The following is a 27388-nucleotide window of genomic DNA, read 5'->3' on the forward strand; positions in this document are numbered from 1 at the left end:
TGATTGCCAACGTGCCATATCCAGAGTAGTAGTAATCATGTTCATTGCAGCAAAAACAGATTGCATTTTATCAAGCAAGGCTGCAATATAGTATAGTGAAGAGAAAGATTAGGCAGAAACTATTATAACAGGAATTGGGGTTATTACTGTGTATACTATCCTAGGGGCATTACTGGCACATCCCCAAATAAGTGATGAATTTTGTAATGCAGTTCAGTACCCACAAGGACATCCATCCATCCATCCATCCCTGTTGCCAAGGAGCATGTACTGCTGTAGCTTCATCAACACAATCCCACGATCTTGCGGCTCAATAGCCACTTGATCAGTTTATTAGCAGTTATTATTGCTACCCCTCCCCAGGTGGTGGTGTGACAGATTCGAAACTCAGCAAAGTCTCTGGAACAATTGTTGGAAAAGTAAAACCACACAAGCAGCAGCAAAAAATGTTAATGCAACCTTTATTATACAGCACAGGACTTCTGTGCATTCTACTTTCTATTAAAACAGACTTTCATTGTAGCACTAAATGAAGTCTTGACCCACAGTCACGTCTCTTAAAATACACGTAATGGGGGAAGGGGCTGCAGTGGAGAGTAAATTAGTATTACAGAATACAAGGGAAATATCTTTTTCTCAATCATGTCATTTTCCATGTTATTGCACTTTTCCTATACAGTTGGTAAGTTTGTTACCTTTGCCTTTAACACTAATACACAAGTTTTTTTAAAAATAAAAGTAGTACAAAAATCTATAGGCATTACAATGGAACTGTACAACTCTTAACTCAGGTTTCTACTTCCCCCCAATAGCCAAGTTGTAACAGTTGACCATCAGTTTAATAGAACCAAAACAAAGGGAAGCATTAGAAGTTCAAGAAATGCAGTGCTATTTAAGCCCCTGAGGGAGTTTTAAATGCTGCTGTGCTCTTATTCTCTCCCTGGAGGGGGGGAATCATACTATTAAAATTTAAAAAATAACAAAGCGAGGACAACTGGCCAGGAGACCAGTAGATACAGAGAAGGCATTATGTACAGTACATCTCTAAAAGTGAAAGCTCAACAGAGAACCACATTAGATTGGGATCCAGTACTGATGGTCCTTCCATTAATGACAGTCACCCTACAAGAGCCTACATTCAAGCAGCTTCTGAGCCTCCAAATACTATCCAGAAGGGAAGGGGCTGAGAGAAGGATGAACACAAAAGTGCTAAAAAAAAAAAAGGATAAATAGAATAGCTTGCACTTGAATTCAACAAGCTAGAAGGGCTTGCATTGTATAATCAAGTCACTAGAAGTACTACAGATGGAGGAAACACACACAAAAATGGTCAGTTGCCAAACAAAAGCTCCCATAATCCACTTCACTAGACAGCAATGTGATACGACAGCAGCAATGCACTAGCAAGCTGAGGGCAACACTCCAGCATCACAACATGGCAATGTGACATTGCATTCAAGCCTTGCTTTAACTCGTGAATCCTATGTAGTGTTTGTATCCAGAGCCTAAATTGGCCACAGTAGCCAAAGCAGAAATAAGTAGCCTAGCAACTGGTCGGCTTTGAATAGCTCCATCTTTGAACCATCAGCTAGTAGCACCACTATGGATTCCTCCAGTTCTGCTTTCTGTAAGTATACTTGTTTTTGTAAACTAGTTTGATTTATCATGTTTCCAACTCTAAAGAAACTTCTCTTTTGGAGCACCTGCTTTAGCCATCAAGTCAGTGGCAACCTGTAAACGTTGCATAATACAGTTTAGTAAACAAAGTCTGGGTATAGAACAAAGTGGGTAATGAAGTTAACTTAAGAGGGGGGGAGAGCAGAGGTATTTTGCAGTGCATAAGATAGTTGTACATGGGCACAACAATAACTTTATTTTTAATACAACAACAACCAGGAGTTGCTTCTAACAGATCTTTAGTTTAATGCTTTTGGTCAAGTAACTGGAGTGGGATCGCAGTGATAGATGCTCTGCACTCACAGCTGGCCTGAATACACAGATAGCCACCATTACCCCTACCATAATACCTGGTAGTGGCATCTGTCTGCCTCTATTGAAACAGCTATGAAAATTTTTAGTGTGTTCAAAATACGTGCTTCTTAGGCCACAAGGGTGCTAGTAACGTACAGAAAGCATGCAGCGTTGCCAAATATGAACAAGGGTGTATGTTTTAATCAAAGTCAAATGTGCTTTAACTAGAAGATCTTTAGACGACACAAAACCCATCTCTTCCCTCTTGTGAGGCATGTCAGGGGGCCTGTGAAATCTGATTCAGAGCTGCTCGGAATAATTAAAAATTATGCCTAACAAAGGAGCGCATGCATGGTTGTACATTGGGAAAGGTGTACAGAGCCAGAGGTGTCCATGGGGAAGACAGTCCTAGTGGAATTTGATACTTCAACTCAAGTTTTCAAAAAGGCACAGGGTATTATAGAGTAAGGAAGTAGCTGCTTGGGAAAAGCTATACAAGCCATTTTCAAATAGTTTTATTCATTTTAATTTTACATAAACTATATACTTCCAAAAATACTGACCTAGACCCTCCTAACTCTAAACAAGGTCACTAGCCACTGTAGCACAGAGTAAATGGGTATGAAATGAGTAATACTGTCAAATGACTGGAACAGTGGCCTAGATAGTACATAAGTGACATTTCTAAGACCTATTTGAGAATATATGTGCTTTTTTGTGAGCATGGTTGGCAACCATCACTGCCCATTCAAGTTGCCAGATGCTACAATTTGTGGACAGAAGTGCGAATACAATTTAGATCACCACATAGCAATGAATGCCCATTAAGTAAAAAGCAATCATTTTAAAAGCACAGTTTCAATTTTATTGCACACACAGGAAAGGTTCATCTAGGCTGGGCCAGTAACACTGCAAGGTCACTTTTGTCTCTAGTAGTTTATGTAAACAGGCAAGAGGCTGTAATTCTGCTTTGTGCAACAGAAGCAATGGACTGTATGTTGCATGTTTGATTGGCTTTGTATAGCGCACACTCAATTATCCTATGAAGATGAAACCAGTGCATGCCTCATTGTGTGGAAGAGAGAGAATAAGGTTTCACCCTTCATTCTCCAAATACATGGGAGAAAAACTTTGACCTTACGCCAGTTGCATTCTCCAGCTCATCCCACACCTCTCCTCAAAACATTGTTGTAGTAAGAAACTAAGTCTTGCACAAACAAATTCAAACAAATTTTTCTCTCAGGGGTGCGTCAAGCACATGAGAAAGAGCCCTTCATTTTGCAGGTCTCTGGACTGTCCTCCCCATGTGCTCCCTGCAATGGATTCCTAGATTAACATAGTCTTAACACAGCCGAACAACAAACCCTAACAAAGGAAATGGTCAGAAATAGCAATCATGCACATCTATGGAATGATGTTTGGTCTCTCTTAGGTATTCTCCAAGGGAATGGCTTAAAAAAATAGCTGAAGAAATATTTTAAAATGCCTGTCAATAATTAGAGTTTAAAACAGTCACTGCCTTTATACTTGGGTTCAAAACAAGAAAGCTGCTATAGTTAAAAACATGGCCTGCTAGTTGTCCACTGGGTACAGGCTGTAGTTAGTTGCAAGCAATTTATGTTTCAATTTCTGTATGTGCAGAGTCGTTTTTGGTGGAGTACCCATCTTGCTGCAAGATTGTAAAAATAAAAATAAAAAGGCCATCTTTGCTCAGATGTTGCAAAAATTGCTACTAAGCGTTTACCAAAAAGAGCTTGGTTCACAAGATAAAGCACAGGTAGCTTATACTTTTTTTAAAGGGCATTTCCATTGCAGTGTGGCCTTCCCCTTAAGAGAATGGATGCTTTGATCCTTCCATGTAAACATACCAAGTACTATTAAGTTAATATTAGCTTACACCCCTCAGAATCCATGCTAAGAATAGCTGGAAAACCCATCCTATGAAAGAGATACTATTTTATGTCTTCCAATAATCCACATTCATGTGTGTGACCTTCAAGGAAGCCATTGCAGACACATAGCGGACTGTAGCTAGGGATGCAGATGTGCTGGCTGCCCCAGTTATGAAACATACAGTGCTTTTTTCCTATTACTGGAATCTGAAGGGGATAAGCAAAATCCTTTCCAGACAACAAGGCCTGATTTCCCCATCTTTCTTGCTTTTTAAGGGAAGAGGGAAGCACTAGCAACTTGCATTAGTAGTGTATCGGGGTGAATGTCCCTGGCTGCTATACGAGGTGGAATTTCGGTATCCTCTCACCCAAGCGCCCAATTTATGGCCAGTCTCTCTTCAGAAAAGCTACCCTCTTGAGCTGCCCACGCCAAAGTGGGGGCCGGCATTCTCACATAATAGAACAGTTCCTCCATGGCTTGTTTTTCAAGTAGAGTCATCTAATCCTTTATTCAACGGTGCTGAGTTTGACCTGCAAAGCCTTTCCATTATGTTCTGCAATGTGGGCTGGACAATGCCCAGGAGTGGGCGCTGAGAAGGGTCTCCATCCCAACAGGCTTCCATCAGCTGCCAGCATTCCTCATCAAAAATGCGAAGGCGTTCAGGGCGTACTCCTGGACAAAAGGGAGAACATGGTTATTTGACTGAAAGGGGAAATAATTCATTTTATCTTAGCTACTTCAGCTTTAACTACACTGGTTAGAGGCGTAAGCTGTTTACCCGGCCCATCTGGAAAGAAACCAGACTCAAGCTTCCAATTATGGACAAGGCTCTGAGTCAATACACACATTAATAATATGTATAAATACTGACTTACACAAAGTAGGGTGCACTGGGAAGGTATGGCCCCTTACTCATTGAAACTGCTGTTGTGACCACGAAAGTGCTGCCAGCATTACACTAATCACATGAGTTGACCACTTATAAGCCATTTTTCATATGTTGTAAAGGTTCTGAAACCTAAAAACCAACACTTCGAAACATGTCAAGACTGCAGCCCCAAGCACACTTACTTGGGAGCAAATCCTACTGAACTGAGTAGACATGTATAGAATTGCACTGTTTATTTGTCCTACAGGTGCTAATCTTGTTTTTTTCATGAGATACTACGCACTGTAATTTCCACAACTACCATTATCCATAAGGCAGGGAAGCTTTCAAATTAAGTATTAACTTCATCTTGGGAGGTCGTGTTCAGGGAAGCTTGAAAATAGGCATGAAGTTAAAAGGATACATTTTAATAACAAAAGGAACTATGCAGGAGGTTCCACTAATTTAGGTAGCAACTAATAGAGCCCATTGTCAAAAAATGAATATGCTTCATTTTAGATTCCCAACACTCCAAGCACTGCAAATTCTCAAACACTTTAAGGGGATTTAAGATATTGCTGGGTTGTTGTTGTTGTTTTTTTAAAAAGAAAACCACTTAAGCATTAGTCATGCATGCATGTTTTTGAAAGGATTAGATTGCTGTTGCCTTGTTCCAAGAAACTGCTGATTATATCTAGTTTGAAGATCTTTAGATGTCTCGTTTCTATACGTACATAATACCAAGAGTTAAAATCCTGGTTCTCTGTCAACATCTGGAACAGCAGATGAAATTAAGTGTTGTCATTCATATCTGGCCTATATTTCTGTCATCGCCCTCATAGCAACTTATAGACTCTTGGGACAGTTAGTTCTAAACAAAGGTACTCTTTATGTTACAGGACCTTCCTTAAATCACACACGCTATGCTTTGCAGTGCAATTCTAGGCATGTTTACTCAGAAGCAAGTCTTCCTGGGCAGTTTTAAACTGAAAAGATCCACTAGTGCAATGACTTTGGGCTGTGCAAAGGAATTTGGCCTCCATAACTCTGTTCTGGGTTCCGCTCCATCCCTCCAGAGCAGATTGAGGGAGGGGAAGTTCCATTGTGCAAGAAAAAATCTGTGCACTAGAGCCGATCTATGTAGTTGGATACTGCCCACTGAGTTCAGTGCTCCCAGGTAAGTGTGATAAGACTGCAGCCAGAATTTTTATGAATTCTAACCTATCAGCAGTAGCCTGGAAACCACAGACTAAAGGAACTGCTCATTCTCCCATTTCTCTTAGCCCACCTTATCTGCTTCAAGTTTTCAGCCACTGTGAAAATAAAGACAACAGCACCAGGAGATGCAAAGACATCCAGTACTACCTTACCTAGCTTCTCCTGAAAATGCAGAGGGTGTAAAGATTTAGTGGAATGGCTTATTCACTTAGGACAGTTGCTCCAGAAGCATTTAGTCAAAGCAAATTTTTCTATGCAGACTTGCTTCAAATGTTGGAAGTATGCTACAAAGCAGCTCACTCACATAAAAAAACACTGCATTGGAGCTCTTTGTGCCTTCTTCAGTCTTGTTTAGGAACAGCAGTTGCACAGCACTGAAGGAGGTTTCTGAAGCTGCCATGAGTTTCAAGGGCTGGCTTGTGTGGCAGCACCGAGGACTGTGGTCAGAAGAAAGACCCCAAAGCCCCACCACGAGAGCAGAGCTTGACATGTGGTCATTTAGATCAGGAACTTTAGATATAGTCTCCATCCCTTCACAACACTGCATTATGTGTTTTGTGTTGCAGACATGCCTACCTCTTCGTACATTGTTCCAAAGGTGGTCCTTGCTTGCACATCTCTCAAAAGCCTCTGGTAACTTGACTTGACCCGAACAGATGTACCAGAACAAGATGCCAAATGCATATACATCCACAGAATTATCATATTTCCCTGTGGCAGATGAGCAAGAGATACTGGTTGAAGACTAGAAATTCAGTTCCATTAAGCATAAGACTGTAGCCAGGAAAATAGCAGCACACTGCGTCACTGGGGACTCCAACACAACCTAGAACTTAGTTAAGGCAAGTTTGTTTTCAGCAAAGCTACTAGTCTTAAATGTTCCTGCTTGGGACAAAAGTACAGTCAAATGTTCTTCCCACACAAGTCCACTGGATCAAGTGAGGTGTCACCATGCTTATGATGCTCTGGTGTCCATCCTGGAACCTGATGACAGGTGACAGTTCCTTCTCATCTGATCTTGTGGACTCATACGGGAAGAATATTAAGATGTTCTTCAGGGGTGTGGCACTCGCCATACAGCTACACAATACAGTGGGAGTTAGCTACACAGTTTGTGGAGAGGAGAAAGGGATATCCTATTGCTAGCACTGAATTAGATCATTTCCTATATGTGCCCCATAACCACCACCAAGGATCAATACCAAGGGCACTTTTAGTTATAACATTTGTGTCAGTTTAACCATATAAGCACGAAGAGGTATTCTCTGTAGCCATCCCCACCAAATTAGGAAAATTCCCCCTCCATGTAGACTTGCTGAAGTCCAAGTGTGAGCACTTTATGGAAGCTTTGTAAGAGCTGTTTGGGCTTCATGGTTTGAGCTGGTCCCACTCAGTTCAATGTGTTGTATCTCCTTGAAAGTATACTCCTCCCCTCCCTAAGGATACATGCATGTATCTGCCAAACTTCTTGGCAGAAGCATCCCTCTAACTGTACACATGTAAATTTGTCGTCTTAAGGGAACGGACCGCAAATTCTTCATGGCTAACAGTCCATAGGGAGATCTATGGTAAGTTTACCTGTGAAGAGTTCAGGAGCCATATGGATAGGGGTCCCAACAATACTGCCGGACATCATCGCCTCAGGTTTGCAGAATCCCAGGTCTGTGATTTTAGCTCTACTGTTTTTATCAAGCTGTAAAGGATACAAACTACTCAAACCCAAGCCTCAAGACTTATCAAAAGAGACCAACATGCCATCACTGTAGTACAAGTGTCTTCTACAAACAATCCCATTATTAATGTATTTGCTGAACCAAGCTGAAGTTCATTATCTAGCCCAGCACAAAAATAATCACCAATTCCTTGTTTTGTTTTTTCCTATAATTTTGGGTTACCTGATGCTGGAGATTCCTAGCTAATGGCCACAGATACACCTAATCCTTTATGAAACTGTAACAGTGTAAAAGTAGTCCTCTAAACTAACTGCCATTACCACATCTTGTGGAAATGAAATTCTGAACAGATGAAGTGTGTATTAGCCTTCTGACCATTCAGAGGATCAGAAAAGAGAACTCTTTGTTACTCCAGTCAATTTTACTCTGGCTGAGCTCCCTTTAGATATGCCTCAGTTTCTGATCTTTCCCCTGGGTTTAGGGAAACATGGCTGTGATCGGGTATGGTTGCCTTTTCTTTTTAAGGAAATTGATCCAGTCATATGAAAACCTAGATATTCTTGAGCTTCTTGTTCAGCACTTGAGTCTGTCTTTTTGGGCAGCACCAATGGGCAGCACCTTTGGTGTTCTTTTTTTTTTTTTTTAATTTTATTAAATTTTATTATACAGCAAAATCATACACATAACTCAACAGAATACATAACAATTTCAAAACACACACAGAAAGGAAACACACACACCTCTATATACAACCCGTACATAATTTAACAATATTAAAAGAATAATCCTAAAAAGAGGGTCAAAAGACAAACGAAAAAGGATAAAAAAAGAGTGGGATTAGGAGGGGATGGGAAAAAGGAAGGGGGGGAGGAAGAAAGAAAAAAAAGGGGAAGAAGCAAAAGGGGAAAGGGAAAAAAGAAAAGAAAAGGAATAAAAAAAAAAATATATACTGCATATATATATACTGCAAAGTACAGTGGTACCTCGGGTTACATACGCTTCAGGTTACAAACTCCACTAACCCAGAAATAATGCTTCAGGTTAAGAACTTTGCATCAGGGTAAGATCAGAAACCGTGCTCTGGCGGCGCGGCGGCAGCAGGAGGTCCCATTAGCTAAAGTGGTGCTTCAGGTTAAGAACAGTTTCAGGTTAAGAACGGACCTCCAGAACGAGTTAAGTACTTAACCAGAGGTACCACTGTACGGTATTTGGTCATACTTGTGCAAGTCTCTTAGAACTGGCCAAGTTGATTCTTGATGGATATATTGGTGAATCATTAAAGGGACCTGTGAACTAGAGACTGGTGCTTCAGGTTAAGAACAGTTTCAGGTTAAGAACAGACCTCCGGAACGAATTAAGTACTTAACCCGAGGTACCACTGTATAGGTTTTGTGCTTCACAATGGCAGCGATCACTTTTGCTTGTGCCTTTTCCCCCCCTTTTGAAAAAGTGCTTTTTACATTTTTAAAAAGTTATAAAGCAGAGACGCAATTACAAGGAACGGTTTTAACAAGGCCATTATTTATGCACTGATGTCTCATTCCATTTTAGCAAAGAGAATGACGCCCGAGGCAAAAAGCTGTCCCTTACCAATACATTTTTAAGTTTGATGTCTCTGTGAACGAGCCCCTGGCTGTGAAGAAATCGAATCCCTTCTACTACATCCAAGGCAATCTGCAATCTTATCTCCAATGTCAACTCAGCCTGAGGGAAAAAGGGGGGAGGGAACCTTATTATCAATCCCTTAATGGGGTTCACATCTATGGTTATTAGACAGTGCTTCTTGCCTAAGATGAAGCAACTCCAACAAAACAGATCCTTTAACATTGTTTCTTCCTTAAACAAGTGGGGCAGAGAGTGGTTCTGCTGCTATTGTCTTAATCCATTCTACTGAAGCATATAGCTCTAGTCCCACAATGGTAGCCAGGATCAGATGTTGTGTGTGGTCTCTCTCGCTCTCTCTAATGAAATATATAACAGTATTAAAAAATCCCTTTACAGTTGTACTTGTGATCAGACCATTAACCCTAGATTTTACCTGCTGCTAACCAAAAATGTAGTAGGGCTGAGGTTGGGAGGTGAAGAAGAGACCATCTGATCTATCAATAGTCAGGAACAGTGTGAAGGGAACATGGCTGCCAAAATTTTAAAGCCAAATTGTCGGAACATAGCAGAATACTAAACTTATCAACTTGTCTATGGATAGGCATTTCACTGCCCAAGGCAGTAGCTTCTGTATTCTCTAGAGACTCCAAGAATGCAGAAGTATATTAGCTTGTAAATTAAAGGGGGAGGGGAACCTAGCACAGCCCAAAGAGGACTTAGCATCCTTAGTGGCTTTCCAGAGCTATGGAATACTGAGGATGTCATGGTTTGGGAGAGCGGGGGATAACAAGAGAAAATTGACCTGGTTGAACCTTTAACAACTTAAAAGTAGCCACGGTGGCAGTTTGGGTACATGAGTGAACCCCTCCTCACTGCAATACACAGGCTTCAGGAGGCAAAAGGAAATATGCCATTGCCTTTTGTAACTCTAAAGTCTTCGCCACCCTGTAATATAGCAATATAGGGCTAAACAAAGTGCTTTAGCACTATATAACACAGTTGGGGAATATTTCAGGTGGGTAGGAAATAAAAAGCCTGCAAAAACCTCCCCTCCCACAAGAACCCCAGAGCCTTGCAAGGCTTTTGTTCCATGCTGGCTAGAGGCCTGAAGAGGAGTACTTGTGTTATGAGTTGGGGAAACTCTGCTCTGCAACTTTTTATTATCTCCACTGATTCAAGTATGATGAAAAGCACACTTGTGCATAGAAATGAAAAGCTACCAGAGATGATCAAATATTTACACTGTCAGTTTTCCATTTAATTGTTTTAATTCCTCACCTTCAATCCTGTATAGAGGTCTCTGTGCAACTGTTCCATTATCAGTAGAACAGCAATACTGGAACCTCCGCCATACCCATAATCTATCACTGATCCATGAAGATCTACCAACCGCTCATGCTTTGGTAAAGATCTGGAGAAAGATGCAGCACAAGAGTCAAGAATAATGGGCTTATGTCTCTAAGGAGATAAGGCACTTTTCCCCCAGTCTCCTGTTCTACAAAAACATACAAAGCACACACCATTATTTCCAAATGACTATTCATGTTAACAGAATCAACTGTGCAAGCTAGATATGCAATACAAATGTGCAGTTTCAAGATATAGCAAATCACAGCTTTCCCCCAACTGCTGCACTTCCTAGGTGTTTGTGAACTGCAACCTTTCCCATCCCAGGCCATTTGCCATGCTAGCTGAGGCTGGTGGGAGTTGTAGCCAATCATCTAGAGGGTGCCATATTGGAGAAGGATGACATAGGCAACCTAATTCTTCAGAGTATGAAGACAAGTATCAATGGAAATTTCACCAAGGAACTCAACATCGTTATTTTATATTGTCATGGTTTCAATTAAGAAGGTTCCAAATAGGCCTTTTGTGCATACATGAGAGGAATTTTGTGTCAGTTATCGGACTCTGTCAAACCACTGCTACAAAATATAGTTAAGCTGCCAGGTTAATGTGTGTTTATTACGGAAGAGTTTAATGGCACCTACCTCATATAGTGAAACTCAAGTGCAAGGTCATTCCAGTGCTTCTCATCTGGTGGAACAACAGATTTGAGGGCACAAGGAAAGTGGCCCCCCCAGGCATTGCACAAGTATACCACTCCATACTGCCCTCGGCCCAGCTCACGGCCTAGCTTGGGTTTACCTGAAATATAAGCACCTGCTTGTCAACTTGTTTTCTGTTTTTATTTTATTTTTAGCCAATTATTTTTTATTGATTTCCCATAATTTTTATTGTCAACATGTTTTCTATGTCCCTCCTAAGTAGCATGTATTCCTCAGGATTCATTCCCTCAGTGTGTCTGGAACAGTACAGAACAAGTCTCATAAGAAAATTCTGGAAAATCATCAATAAAATGAGATGTGCAGACAAGGCACTGCTCACCATGTAACAAAACATCCTGTAAGGACCTGCTTTCCAGTGAGAGGCGGGCAAGCCGAGGGGCATGGTCTTTTCGAACCTTCAACCAAAGATCTTCTGTCTTCTCCAGCCTGCCCGAGTGGCCAGCCTCTAGCTAACAAAACATAAGGCCAAATTTAAGTAAGGTTTTGCTGTCCTGTAGGTCACACCTAGAATTGAATTTCCAAAACCTGCTCCCCTATTTCCTCTTTGCTAAATAATGAAACATGTTCTGAGTTTAAAATGATTGTTTCGTACAATATTCATTTCCATGGATTATAGAATCACAGAATTCTAGAGCCAGAAGGGACCACAAGGGGTATCTAGTCCAACCCCCCTGCAGTGCAGGAATCTTTTTGCCCCAAACACCTGCATATTCATGTGATCATAGCTCATGGAGAATGGGCTAGGACAAATTCTCTTTCTAAGCTGCTCTTCTGGGAAAAAAGGCATATAACTGTTTTTTTTCCTTGTGAAAAAAACCCTCTATGAACTACATGGATGGAATGCTGTGATAAATGTTCCCTTTGCGAAGCATTTCAGCTTGCTAGATGAAACAATTTCCCCTCTCCTCCTCCCACACACATTTCTGTGGGTTTCCCCAAACCCCTGGAACTAATTTCAGAGGGTGTAAGTATGCACAGGAGGATTGGGGAGGAAAGCCTTGCCGCACTAGTGGAAGCCATTAGGTAAAGAGCTCATTAGGAGAATCCTGCGCTAAGATTTTCAGATCACGTTATTTGAGAATGAACTTTTGGAAGGGACCACATCTAGTCCAACCCCTTGCAATGTAGGAATCTTTTGCCCAACATGGAGCTTGAACTCAGAACCCTGAGATTAAGAGTCTCATGCTCTACCAACTGAGCTATCCACAGCCCTTGTGTTGCCTCATTAGTTTAGCAAAACTATATAAAAAGGTGCAGTTTCCCATCAACAGAGGTTCATAGTACCTAGGAAGGCAGAGAAAAGGCAGTACTCTCAACTTCCCCATAGGTTTCAGAGACAACTACTATAGCTGGCTCACTTAGTTCTTTAAACATGACACTGCACAGCCAAAAAAGGCACATTCTCAGGCACTTTTGTGAGTTGGAGAATGAACCCTACTGTGTGGTCACTTCCACCTCTATCACCATTAAAATGCCCCTAGAAGAAGCAATTGCAATAATGACCCTAGTCCCATAGAACAAGAACTTCTAGTGCTTTTATAGCCATTTTTGCCAGTCTTAAAAAGTCAGAAGAAACAGCAGAGCACCTGTGTGGCCTTTTTTTTTTTTAGTGACAAGGAGTAGAGAGAGGATAGGCAGGCAATTGTCAATTATTTGAAAAATGGTTAAGTTTCATCTAAAGAGAACTGCGATGAATAACAATCCAACTGACCTGTCGCAAGGAAGCTGCAAAAGCATCGTGAGAAATGTTTAGTCTTGTTCGGAACTGGCTACAGATGCTCTTGGCCAGCCTTGATGCGCTGAGACTCTCAATGGCATCCTGAGCTACTTTCCTTTTCCACTCTGCGGTGATAGCTGGTGGGCTCACCCAAGTAATCCGCTGTATTATCTGAATAAGACATATGTCTCATTGTCAAAACTCAAGCATTAAAAAGTTTACTTTCAGTTTCTGTCCCCAGCAGCTTGCCATGTGCCCACCAAACCTTCACAGGAGGGTTAGGAGACCCTCTGGAGCACATTTCAGCTGAGTTGTAGGAGAAGAACAGAAACAACACACCCAGTTGTGTAAGCAAATTTCCACTGCACAAGCAAGTAGTCATTATTAGATGTCACCCACCATACCGGCCAAATAAAAAGAAAATCAGAATAATGGGGAATGAGCATATGAGAATACAAGTTGTTTGTTTGCAACTCTGGTACGGGTATGTGGGTGATATTGCAGCATTTTTACCACATTCTTCAGCTGAAAATGCTCCCAAAGCCACTGACATTCAGTCAGTTTAAACAGGATGGCATGCAGGTTTATAAAAACAAACAAACATCCACACAAAAACACAACATACAAGGAAAAAGGAATAGGAAGGGAGGAGGAAAAAAGCAAAATCATGTGCCAATTCTTAAACAGTAGTTCTTGTGATGACCAACCATAGAATGGAGATTCTTTATGGAGCTGGTCTTTCAGCAGAGCTGATAGAATAAGCCCTGCTTCCCATCTCCCCAATCAAGACAGCTTGCTGGAATGGCTGCTACCATGTCAAGCTGAGGAAGAGAGAGACTCAAAGGATCTTTCAGACAAAGGCAGATCTACCAAAGATAAGGTCTTATTACAGTAAAAGCTCTCTCCTAATAACTATCAGAATATTTAATACCTGCTTGATTTGTTCCCATAGCATTCTAGATACTGTTGAACCGGAGTGAAAGGTGATCTCAACATTGTAGGCTGCATTCAGTATCTATAAGCAGAAAATATATTAAATAAGCCACTGAAAACTGAAGAAATTGCTTATTCAGTAGATTAAGCAAACAAGTATAATCCTTAAGTGTCTTCACTTCAAATCTGGAAGAATTGCAATGAACTCAAATGCTTTCCTTAAATTACAACTTAATGCAGAAATCTGTTTGGCGCCATAACACGAAAGATATCAAATTCTTTCACCAATTCACTTTGTCACCACTGATTACAGGCTACAGCAAACAATCTAGAAACTGATCTGCAATGCCAGGTCAGTAATTCTGTGTTACTTTTACCTGCTTTAGATAGTTGCTTGTGATATGTACTGTAACATCTTGCTGAGATTTCTCCAGACTCTTCAGACATCTTTCCAGAGTTCCCACAAAGCTCTCCCGCAGATAGTCCACAGAATTTATCAACTTGTTGGCAACTGCTTGGTTTAACCGTGAAATTATCAGTTCTTGGATTTGCTTAATGCAACATTTAACATCTCTGGAACTAATAGGCTCTCCGTTCTCAGGAACTATTATATCTAGAGGGAGCAGAAGGAAATCCAAGATTGAAAAGAAGCATAATTTCACAATTCCAGCATATTAGCAGCCACCCAGAACTAGTGTAAAGTAAATTTAGTGACTAAAGTGCAATGAAAGCCTTATTAGCTAGACTGGATTGGTTCTGAAACATGGCAATAAATTAATCACTTTGATCCCTTGATGTCAATGGGGAACTAAGCATTGGCTTAAATCTTTCAAATTTAGTTCCGTGTAACAAGATGTAATCTTATACCATGTACCTGGGAGTAAGCCCTGCTGAATGCAAGAGGATTCACCTCTGAGTAGAAATATATAAAATTGTGCTGTTTTAAGTTTTTATACCCAGGTTGGGTCACACTTTTGATTACAGTTATAAAACTGTATTCAATAGATGTTTACAAGCTTTTAACACAGTCAAATCTTGTTCACTTGGATACAAATATCTGCAAAGTTTGACATTTTAGCTAAACACATTACGCCACTATGCTGACATTCTTTACAGATTATGGAAAAAAATCTGATGAAGAATGTTACTGTACAACAGCTTGCTCAGAGCTGAAGTGCATGCACGCAGCAGGTGAAAGAAGTTGAAAACAGGTTATCTGACCCACGGCCGCCAGTTCTTGTTGGACTAAACCCCTCATTGTCTCTGACCACTGGCCATGCTGACTGATACTGATAGGAGTTGGAGTCCAACAACATTTTTAAGGCTTTTGGTTTTTCTGGAAATTACCTTTGAATTCCATATTAGCAGCATCTTCCAGCAGTTCTTCTTTCATGTTATTGAGAGTCTCAATGATCATGTCCTTCATCTCCTCTTGTTTGCGGTTGGCTATGAGCATCAGAGATTCATACAGCTCGTTCTCTTTTTTCCGCGTGTACTCTAGACGCTTTGGAGTGATCTGAAGGTCTCGTTGCATATCAAAGGCCTGGTTGATGAAAATGTCCAGGCAACGGCAGTGTACTAGGTTCAAGACGGTCGCTGCATCCACCAAGCGCTGCTGCAGCACCTGTCTGGAGAAAGTGCTAAGCAGACGGATCTTATCCGATTGTTCCACCAGCATGCTCTGGGCTTTGGCATCAGAGCTGGGAGCTCCACAGCTGCAGTGGTTTGTACTAAGGTAGCCTAAATCAAGCAGCTGCCGGTAAAGGGACGACTTTTCATTCTCTGCATTCTGAGGGGATATCAGTTCAGCACCCAAATTTGGCACTTTGAAAAAGAAGACAGGCAGAGAGAATTTCTCTTTAATCTCCTGCAGTTCATTCACATCCAGCGTGGAGAGTTCTGCCTCACTGATAGCAAATGTGATGACTGGAAGGAAATGGTTCACGTATTCTCCCAAAGTGACTTCGGCTGACTGGAATCCCCGACAAGGAGCTACCACAATGTCCACTTCCTATAGGCAGCAAAAGCAATAGGATTTTAACATTAATGCTATAGCAACCGGAGCTTTGCAGCTGACAATCCACCCATTCTTCATCTACAACAAGAAACCTCCCCTACCTGCATTCAAGTGGAATTGGAGAAAGACGCAAACCACTTACGTATTTCCTTTGGTTTTAATGAAGAAATTCAGGAAATGCTTCTAAATGAGAAGAAGAAAAATAATGCTTTCCAGAGCTGCCTTTCCCAAATCTAGTGCCCTCAATGTGTTTTGGACTCTCAGATCTCATGGCCAATTATCAGGGATGGTAAATTACATAATCCTAGAACAGTTGGAGGGCACTTGGGTCAGTAAGACTGTTTGAGGGCAATTTTTAAAACCCTATATGCAAAAGGCCCTTTTCTCATTCCTAGGGGTTTTGTTTTTTGTTTTTTAAACAAGTCTAAGCACAGTACAGTAGGAAATACCACTCCATCCCCACCTATTCCCTGGCAAGGTACACAGAGCAAACAGGAAACCAGCAACAAGAATGTGACCTAATTCCTCTAGAACAGTGGTTCCCAACTGGTGGTCCTTGGACCCCTGGGAATCTGCATAACCTACCCAGGTGATCTGTGTCACCATTCTCATAACAAAAACTATCACATAGATATCAAAACTTTCAAAAGTACCCCGGGGGTCCATGGCTTGGCTTTTGAAAAACAGGGTCCACAGTACTTAGCCATTTGGGAACTCCTGCCTAGAAGGCTATCCAGCGAAGCAACTGATCAGTGTTTTATACACTCGGTGTGCCAGATAGTTATGCCTAGATTTTAATGAGGCCATAAACCTGCATATATTCTACAACTCTACACCACTTCAGACTGCAGGATACAGGCTCATAATGGAAGGCTTTTCCGCAACACATTCTCCCAAACATCTACAGTACTTTTCTAAACACAGGGAAGTTTCTGTATAGAGAAGCATCAGTCTAAGCAGTCATGTGCATTTTGAACTAGTACAATTGAGACATAAGATTTATGGTTATGGAAATTTAACTAGGCAGATGATGTGGGGAAGCCAAGAGAAAAATTAAGAGGTATTTAAGTGAGAATTAGGCCTTAGTCTCTCCTTGAATTCAAGCACTTGCCGAGTCCATAACTTTTGAAATCCCTTCTGATGACTACTGTTCAATTAAGCTCTTTACACCATGCATTTGATATTCTGTAAATTGCCTTGTGCTCCTTTGATCCAGATATTTTTTAGAAGTACATGAACAGTTAAATGCTGTAATAGCTTCTGAGATACCCTTCCTGAGTCAGTTAATATCTGCTTGAGCTTTAGATATACAGTATTATTTTACATCAGACACAGCAATTCATTACACACAATCCTAGGCACACTCAGCACCTCCAATATGCTTCCCAGAAGAAACCAGGAGCATGCTAGGTATTTTCTAGCTTGTCACAGCATCTAATCTGAACTATTTTCGATTTTCTGGATAGAAGGCCAAGTAATAATAAATATGTTAAAAATAAGATCTATGCTAAGAGTTATACACAAATTATGTCAGTTATGGCCGAGCATCCATAAGCACACATTTGTACAAAATTGACATTCTTGTGCCCTGTATGTCCTTCTGAGGGAACTGCTGCTTCAAATATCATCATCACTTCTTAGGCCACCCTTGCAGCCTTAAATTACCATTATGGAAACTTAACTAGGCAGATGAATTGGTAAAGGCATAAGGAAAAACAAGAGGCATCTTAGAGGGAAAGTTGTTTTAAGCACTCATGGGGTCTAGCACATTAATCTTTTCAATATCAATTAAACAGCAAACATTTAGATTCCCACAGAAAACCCCCAAAGCTGTAGCCAAGGCATGAGCAAGATCTGTCAACAGCTGACAGAGCAATTATGATAAAAGTTATAAAGCCACTACTAATTCACTACTAGGCTTAATTAAAAAAAATCCTAGCAAGTTTCAGCTATTCCATGTATTGCTAGATCCTCCCAAATTCCCTTTCTGTTACTCCCAAAACAAACATTTAACATTAGTTTGCCTGTTATGACTGTCATGGGACTCCCAAGCATGGAAACACAAAAACTGATGTGGTCAGACAAGAGTGCAAGTTAAAGAGTAAAATTGGATGTGCAAATCAACATTCAGCATGCGAGATGACTCACGCTGATGGCAGTAAACAAAGGAGGAAACCAATGCTGTCTCTAGGAGACATAAAGGAGGGAAAAGTTAGAAAAGATATGTCTCAACTAATAAGAACAACTAATCTTGCTTAGGCAACAGTTAATGCCTTGCTGCTGGGTATTTTTCTGCTAGATAGCCTTTATCTGTGATTTCCTTCTAGTGTCTGCATCTCCTCACAGAAGGCAGCAGAGATGTTATGCACGAAGGTTCACCTTTAACAATAAACCCTCCAAGCTGGAAGCTCATTTTTGCAACTGACCTCTTTGATTCTCTTCATTTCACTGAAGGGAAGTATGTCAATAATTGCATTTAAACATGATTTTGAGGCATCAAATTCAGTATGTACATTAAGTGAACTTTTAAAAAAAACATTCAATGTTTAGGCATGCAGCAGTGGCTTCAGAGGAAAATAATCATCTCTAAGGCTACAACGCTTAATAGATTAAAAAATAATCAGAGACTGAATCAAAGATGCCTGATTAATCAAGCAGATTTATATTTAAACACAATGTCTATAGAGCAGCATTCAGTTAGCTCATTCTGTAAGTGAACAAATTTCTCCTTGCTCAATGGAACTTCTCTTTCCCCTTCCTGCATGTTCCCCGCTGAGCAAATCCATTCTACAGGGTTGGAGAAACCCCTAGAACAGGTTTAGAGGGCACACAGAAGGTAGCTGTTGAGTCAAATGCCCCCAAATTGTTAAAAATAATAATATTAATCATATTGAGCTTTAATTCAGAGCTAAAACCTTTGACAGACTTGAAGATAAAACATGCAATCCTGGTAGTCTGATTCTCTTTAAAGCAAAATGTTCAAAAGTCCACCATTACATTTTGGTCTTGATGCCTGCCAAACGTAATTTCCTTAGCGCAATGGTTCAATCATTTCATCTTACTCTAGATAGATCAGCCTTACTTCATGATTCTATGCCCATGACATTCTTCCTGTATGCATGAATCTCTCACACATCTTTGTGCACATGTGTATACATATTTAGAAACAGCAGCTGGATAGTCAGCCTCCCAATAGTTGATTGGTCAGTCCACAACTCATAATAGGCAAGGAAGATTCCAATTTCTAGACTGGGTAAAACTAGTTCCTTCCTCTTCCAAGAAAATCCAATGTATGCCTGGCTGTCCAGAGACCAAGCTAATACTCAGCTGGTTTCACTTTGCTGAGTGCTGAAATGAGGCAAAAGAGAGACGAAGACAGGGCTATTCTGAAACAGTAGACATGTATGCTGTACAACTAACACATGGACAGGAGAAGGCACAAGGCTCGGCCTATAGTAAAACAAAAAGCGCCTGGGGTTGAGGCTTGGCTTTTGCATCTTGAAGCAGCACACAGCAAAGGCCATAAGAAGAGAACACAGAAAGTGCAGTGTGTTTGCTCTCATTCCATTTTCTCTTGTAATTTACTTATTCTCCTTATTCCATGTAAGCTTTCTAAGCTTTCCTTTGAGTCAAAACTTTCTATTAATTGGGTCCTGCATTCTTAAGGAGTAAGAAACAGATCTGGCCAGCTGAAGTACAAGGGGGTGCCCCAAACTCACCATAGGAGCAATGATCCATTCCAGTTCTTTGCAGATATCCTGAAAAGGTTCTGGAGAAGAACATAGAACATCAGGCTTCAGAGGAGCTTTTTTTCTGTCCCAGGGTGGATGGGATCAGAAACTAAAAGCCTAGTGTATGGCAGGTCAAAACTAGTTTGGAGGAAAAGCAGGGCAATGAAGGGCTATCCAAGAGCATCACATTTTCCTACATGGAAGGACACATCAGTGATTCCTTGGTTGAATTTATATGAGTTATATAATGAAACCCCACAAATATTAATGTATTAGAAGCTTAATGTTGCATAATTATATTGGGTCTTAGCAAGCCCACAGAGAGCTTGTCTGAGGCCCAGGACAGGAGTCTTGTTAGAATAAAGCTATGAACACAAACAAAAAAAGTAGCCAGTCCTTGGGGGGGGGGCATCTTAGGCCTCTGAGGCCCAGGGCAAGTGAAGCTGGCTGCCCCCCCCCCTCTGCACGGGCCTGGTCTTAAGCCAAGGACATACTTATCAGGCGTAACAAAATTAGCAGGGAGCTAATGTTAAAAAAAAATCAGTTAACTAGAAGTTAAGGAATCTCCCATCCAGAGATATCCCATTTTATATATTATTCTGTAATTTATTCCAAAGAAACGCAGGTCTTTGAAATTATACCTAATAGAAAAAGAACGCACTATTATTAAATATATTTTCAAAACATGAAAATAGCTTTTAGTGTCATTTGCAAGTATAATAACCACAATTTCCTTTTCTCTAATAATATTTTCTTGCTGGAAAGGTGTTAGAATCTGTAAATTGACCAGAAAGTGAACAAAATGTGAAGGCTTGTTTGCTGGAAGGATTGAAAAAGGCCCACCTAGAGTTGTCAAGACTTTTTAAAATAAGGTTGAACAAAGACGGATGAAACCAGCAACAATTTTGAAGCTTTAAAAAGGCAACAGGAATATACAGCTAGAGGTTTTAATACATATTGCCTCTAATCTACAGATTATTTGCCCGCAACAGTCACACATAACAAATGACCCTAGACAGGGATGCATACCTACATTTGAATCATTGATGTCTTAAAAAAGAAACTGCTTTAAACTATGGGCTTATCCTGCTAGATCGGCATACATTCATCGAAAGGTTTTAAGGAGAAGAATTTCAAGACGGTTTATATATGATAAATGATAAAAAGGAAAAAGGAAGCACTTAAGAAAATACTTGAGTGGCTCTAAAAGAAAAGCAGAATGGCTAACAAAATGTTTTTTTAAAAAAAAATGTGTTACAATAATGAGATACAGAATGCAGCATTTCCTATGAATGTAAAATATTCCCAATTGTGGATAATGTTTTGTGCTCCCAGACAGGATGCTGGTCTTGAACTTAATAGTTAGAACAGAAGTAGCTGCTGAAATGAGATATGTGCAACACTAGATGCAGACAGGGAGGTAACTTTCTTTTACACAGATAAGGGAAAAACCATTCTAAAACTGGGAGCAGCTCACTGAATAAAAAGATAGAAGCAGAACGAAAATTCAGATACTGTACTATGAAACTAACATAACTTCTGAAAAGCAGTTTAGTATTGCCACTTGGGTGCCAACTTGTTAATCTGAACAGAAACAAAAGCTTAAGTTTAGAACAGAGGTGCATATATCAATGGGAAAATAATTCTTAAATACAGAAATATGAGTGGGATGTGCAACAAAAAGCTGTTCTGTATCCTCAGCTCCCCAACAGGATTCCAGAAAACCTGGAGTGGGGGACAGAGAGACGAGATACAAAGTAAAAAGAACACCTTTTGTCTCTCCCACCCTAATGAAACTTTTCCCTACACCTCCAGGGCACAAGTTGTTGTTAGGGGCTTGAGCAGGCCAGTCTCCCCAGTTTTCTTCTCACCTCGTACTCCAACTACACACAATTATTCTCAGCATCTCCTGGCTTCTGGAGGCCACTGAGCATACCTCAGCCCTTCAGCTATTTTAGTTTCATCCCTCAATTTATAAACTAGTATGTCTGCATACCAGGAGCATTAGAGGCATCCAGTAATCACTACTGTACAGTAATGTGGGCTGTCCCATTCCTCTACCAAACTGATAGGGACACAGTGCTACTAAATATAGCATTAAAAAGAATGATGCCTCTATACATTTAGATCATATCAGTATGGTTGTTAAATACAGAACTGTAACACAGCAATATAAAAATTAGGACAAAAATGAAGTCAACAGACTAGTACTCCAACAAAACTTGGGATGTTTTAACTATGGACTGGACTGGTCCTGCAAAATCACCTCCTTTGAAAGTACTGGATTCTCTTGTAGTACCTTTTAAACCTTTTATTTATTTATTTTGCTAACTTTCTTCTTTGCTACTCTTACTGGGCTCCCTCCCCACCCTTGAATGGAACTTATTGGTGAAGTTAGATGCCCCACGTGCAGCAGTATTAACTGAAATGAAGGAACGGCTGCAGCCACAGAGTTCCTACAGATGTAAGAGAATCCTGGCACAATAACTCTTTTATAAGTTCTTTCACTGATAATGGATTTAACAGTCCAATAACTAATTTTAAGGAATTGCTATTGTGTTGTTTTATTTTCTTAATTCTAATATGTTTGGTACTGGTGGTATATAATAGTTGCTGTTCAAACCAGATTTGAAATTATAGAATTTGACAATAAATTATACTAATTTTACAACGTGCGTTATTATCCTGAAGACCAAGACTGAAAGCTATCCAAATTTAAGTTGTTCATTTCCTTTACCTAGGTAGATGCCTCCTGCACAGTGCAAATCTCTCTTTGAGTAAGGTCTAACACAGTTCTCAATAAATATGCATAGAATATATTAATATTTTCAGAGGAGAAAGTTAATATACAACATTGTTATGAATAGGTTCAATTTATGTTCAGGTTTAAGTTTTTTTATCTTTTATTTAAAACTTAACCGTCACTCTCCACAACAGTTTTCAGTGTATTCTAAGACCACACTAAATTTCAATAGACTTAATTCAGACTCAAAATGTTGGCTCATGGTGGTCAATAAAATGTGTAAAACTAATTGCAAAAGTGGATAAAGAAATGTTAGTATTATTTCTATTTATGAATAACTTTGTAGGTGCCAGCCCTGTTAAAAATAATATTTCCATCTTCTGTCACACTTTCTATCAGATCACATCATATCTCATTAAAGAATACACTGTGAAAGATAGGCTATGTATGCCACACAACAAACAGAATCTTTAACTATCAAACCCTCTTCTTATCAATGCAAGAGAACCTGCCTGACAAACCATCAGTCATCTTCTTGCATCTGATGAATGAGGCGTTTGTTTACAAAGGTCCATTTCTCAGTTCGCTAAGATTTGGAAGCTTCCATAAAGCTGCCACTTATAAAGTGCAGCCTGGGATATTGCTCAAATCTCATTCCAACTGGTTAATGATTATTCTGGCCTGCCTGACATTCATTACTGCAATTGTATGGTGTGCAAATTTTATTTTGGAATCTGCAGTTAGTCCACCTGGTATGGATTTTAACTTCCTGTGTCACACAGAGAGGATGGCTGTGTATAATTCTATCTAGACTGCCTTTCCTTTCTAGAGCTCCCAACGAAGTGAATTAGCATCATAGCTGTCAACCTTCCTTTTTCTTGCATTGATAAACTGCCATAGCTGTCAGCCTTCCCTTTTTTTGCAGTGGGAAACGGCGCTGGAATAAGGGAATTTCCTGCAAAAAAAGGAAAAGTTGATAGCTATGATTTGGATTACTGTGCAGATGTGACACTATAGCAGCATCGGAAACACCCATGCTGCTACAAGATTTAATCTCTGCAACAAAAACAAAAAACTCTACACTTGCACTACATAAAACCATACTCAACAGGAAGAAATATGATTTGGAATATGACAGACAAAAATGGAGTGAAGAGTTAGGGGTACAGATAACAAATGATATATGGGAGTCAAGTATAAAATCAACAGAAATAGCCTCTATGGATCTAAGACTAAGACTTATTAAACAGAAAATACTATTCAGAGTCCACTGGACTCCAGCAAAACTATACCAGAAGAAAATAACAAGTGCAGACAACTGCTGGAGATGTGGGAGTAAAAATGCGAACTTAGTACATATGTTGATTAACTGCCCGATGATAAGATCATTTCGGTGCGAGGTGAGGATATTTATAGCAAGAGTCATTAAAAGTAATTGTTATTTAGGGGAACTGAATTTAATTCTAAATTATATTCCGGAAACGTGAGAGATTGCAGGGGGTCAAAAAAATGGATGTTCTGTGCTATATTAGAAGCAAAAAAACGTGTTTTGATGAATTGGAAGAGCAGCAAAAAGATTCCATTGAGCACATGGATTGATAATATGGACAGATTAGCTACATACGAACGAATTGCATGTCGACGCAAAATAAGAATAGATAAATATGAAGAAATCTGGAACAAAGTAGAGAGAGGTGGGAAAATATTGTTTTAAAAGGTGTAAAGGTAAAGGTAAAGGTCCCCTGACTGTTAGGTCCAGTCACGGACGACTCTGGTATTGCGGCGCTCATCTCATAGTCATAGGTATATCAGTGTATTCAAATTTGAATTGTCAAATTGTGTTATCGTTATTATGGTTTTTGTTGTATGTGTCTTTTGCGGTTGATGTTTGTATCAAAAAAATGATTAAAGTAATAAACAAAACAAAAAACATGGCACAAGTGTTGCCCTCAAACTACAGCAGAAGAGGATTGATGCTAAAGGACCCAAGCAAGCTGTGAGAGGTATGGAGCCTAAGGTGGGAGACAGCACAATATGTTAGAATGTACAACTTATTTACTGGCACACAATTTCCAACTCACAATTTCCATGCTTTTAAAGCAATTATGGATTTGCAAAAGCCCCAATGCTTTTTCAACTGACTTTTTTAAAATGTGGATTATGTCTGTTTTTAAAATTTATACAATGCCTCTCCTTGTGGTGGAAGTATTTCCTTGTTACCACTCACTGAAGCTTACAAATTATGAAATAGGAAGATCCCTCCCTGTCATTAGATATGCAATTTTCACATCTGAAGAAGTGTGCATGCACACGAAAGCTCATACCAAGAACAAACTTAGTTGATCTCTAAGGTGCTACTGGGAGGAATTCTTTATTTTATTTTGTTTTCACATATAAGATGTAAATGTTAACTTTCCCTGTTTAAAAATTCCATTTGTAAGAAGGAGTTTTTCACAGTGGCTCTCCTACACAGAACAGAGGAAACAGTCTTGATTGCCACTCCTTACAAATTAATCAGAGTGGCTGTTTTCATCTGATTTGTCCTAGATATATCTGGAGCCTAACAAAGAAATCTTTGTCACTGGTTTGAAAAGTTTATGAGAGATATTTGAGCAGCCTTGTGTTAGCTGACCTATTAAAAAAAAAAGCACGACAGACATATTGAGCTGAAGTACACAAAACCAAACTCAACACTCGAAGCATACATTCACAAACATTCAGAACAAAGTTATACTCAGGAACAGACAGGCTGGCAAACCCTCGAGGAGTAGTGGTATCATGAACATGACTCACACAGGAGGCAAGAATCCCAAGTAAAAGGAGCCCTTTCAAACATTACCTACCCTACACTTGCCCTGAGCTACAGAATGCACTAGTTAAGTGTTTTGACTTTGAAGTGAAGGGATGGAGAGAGAAAAAACATAGTATTCATTCTACTTAGTTTTAGAACAGGGGTTGGCAAGGTTTATCTTGCCTGCGCTGGATCGGTCCCGCGAAGATCCCTCCGTGGGCTGGATCACATGCACAGATGCAATTTTCGAAGTTTGTGTCTGTGCAGATGCGATTTCCGGCGCTGCAGAAGCGAGTCCCTGCCCCGCGCTGCACCGGTTTAGCACAGCGCGCGAGTGGGCAGCTCGGTACGTGGGCCGGTCAAACAACCCCCGCGGGCCGCTTCCAGCCCATGGGCATTAGGTTGCTGAACCATGTTTTAGAAGGACTCCTTAATGCTAATTACAACAATTCAAGAACATTTTTGGGTGAAGACAAGGGTAACTATTTAGGCGGAAAGGCCCTTCACTTAGTTCAATCTGCACGTCTGCCCCTTCTTCAGGGTATCTGGCTGTCCATGGGGTGGCCCTACTTGATGCTACCAAGAATCCTCCTGCAATCTCTGGAGCAGGTTTTGCATAATAGGGCCCCCACCCACCACCCACATACCTAGATGGAGGACAAAGGAGCATAAACCATCAGCACTTATTTCACTGGTACATATGACTGTCATTTCAGATTAAAAGACAGGAGGAAGTTGGGTTCAACACACAGGCCAAGATGCCACTGTAAGCACTGCTTTATTACCATGTCTGTCTACACCCTCAGATACTTTGCAGAAATCTAAGCAAGTGTGTACAATCACAGGTCCGGCACCTGGGCTGCAGGAAAAGCAAATGAGTATGGGCAAAACCAGCAGTCAGGGGAAGAGTTAAAGCTTCACTGCTGCAAACTGCACCCTCCGCCCCTCAATCTTCCACAGCAGCAGCCAGACTTCAAACAAGAACCACTGGGTTGAGGCAGAACATGTGGTATCCGCCCTCAGAAGCCTTTAGGAATGCAGACAAACTCTGTTCTAGTTCTAGGACTCCACTAGTTTTTATGTAGAATTTACTCAACAAAACGTAGGTGCAAAATATTCATTAAAATGCTTCATGCCAACGCTCCTTTTCTCATTAAGTTTGAACATGACAGGGCAAGTACATACATACTGGATCTCATCAGTACCTGTAATAAAGTGTGATTCAGTGTAACCTCCAGCTCTGCAATCTGGTGTGCGAGATCTTCATTATCGCAGTGGATTTCCAAGTCCTCTTCTGGTATTGTTTCCCATCTGCCTTGATGAGCTGCCAAGTTGTGAACCAATTCATACTGTCCTGGAAGAGCCAAACTAATCCGTGTTTGTCTTCCATGTGTGAAACGAATTCGACGCCTCTTACAGTTCTCCTCACTGCTAACTTTGGAGGTTGGTAGCAGTCTCTCGCCCAAAAGCATGTTGACTAACTGACATTTGGCATTGCAGTTCTGACCAAAGATTAAAAGGCACGGGTGACAGCTTACTGTCAGCTGGAGGTACTCCTCTTCACGCCGGGGAAAGGCAATAGAGCTCAGCTGCCCTAAAAAAGGAAAAAAGGATTTATTAGCAATTATATTATTAAGTGACCTATGGAGCTTCAAAAGGATTCTATAGCTCTATGTCAGTACAGAATGAGACATTCTAAACTCTGACTTGAAAAATATTTTTTCACAGGAGTGGGCAGCTAAGCCTGATGGTATCACAAAGAGGACTGAATATGAAGCAATGGTCACTCATTCCAGGAACCAAGTTTACCTTCTTCTCGCATTCCCAGCCCAGATGACATTTTAGGCAGCAGGGACAGAAGAAGCAATGTAGTTAGTCACCAAGAATCAGAAGCCTTTAATTTGCAACATGGCAGGAAGAAGCTCAACAAGTATCCATTCCACATACATCCCATATCAATGCAGTACTGAGAAATGAAGTTATCAACCCAAGGTTTAAATGAAAAATGATGGCTATTGTGCTGCAAACCCAGCCAGATGGGTGGGGTATAAATATTAAAATTATTATTATTATTATTATTATTATTATTATTATTATTATTATCATCATCATCTTTCAGATATTGTTGAATATGCAATATTACTGCATGGGGTGAGGAT

The 27388-nt window shown here is 40.3% G+C and overlaps 1 protein-coding gene across 2 annotated transcripts in view; it reads right to left on the minus strand.

Moving 5' to 3' along the window:
- Positions 1–443: 443 nt before the first annotated feature.
- DSTYK (dual serine/threonine and tyrosine protein kinase) overlaps positions 444–27388 on the minus strand; it is a 39148-nt gene continuing 12203 nt past the window's right edge. The window contains exons 2-13 of one of the 2 annotated variants that reach the window (XM_033152793.1): positions 26435–26823; positions 15295–15958; positions 14325–14560; positions 13946–14029; positions 13009–13185; positions 11617–11746; positions 11220–11376; positions 10507–10639; positions 9214–9327; positions 7529–7643; positions 6527–6661; positions 444–4536 (exon numbers count right to left, since the gene is read on the minus strand). In XM_033152793.1, coding sequence (XP_033008684.1) covers positions 4349–4536; positions 6527–6661; positions 7529–7643; positions 9214–9327; positions 10507–10639; positions 11220–11376; positions 11617–11746; positions 13009–13185; positions 13946–14029; positions 14325–14560; positions 15295–15958; positions 26435–26823 — 2522 coding nt within the window. In that variant the 3' untranslated portion in view covers positions 444–4348. The remainder of the gene's footprint in view (positions 4537–6526; positions 6662–7528; positions 7644–9213; positions 9328–10506; positions 10640–11219; positions 11377–11616; positions 11747–13008; positions 13186–13945; positions 14030–14324; positions 14561–15294; positions 15959–26434; positions 26824–27388) is intronic. The other variant, XM_033152794.1, reaches the window with a different exon arrangement.

This window comes from Lacerta agilis, chromosome 6, assembly GCF_009819535.1.
Source record: "Lacerta agilis isolate rLacAgi1 chromosome 6, rLacAgi1.pri, whole genome shotgun sequence".
Lineage (NCBI taxonomy): Eukaryota > Metazoa > Chordata > Lepidosauria > Squamata > Lacertidae > Lacerta > Lacerta agilis.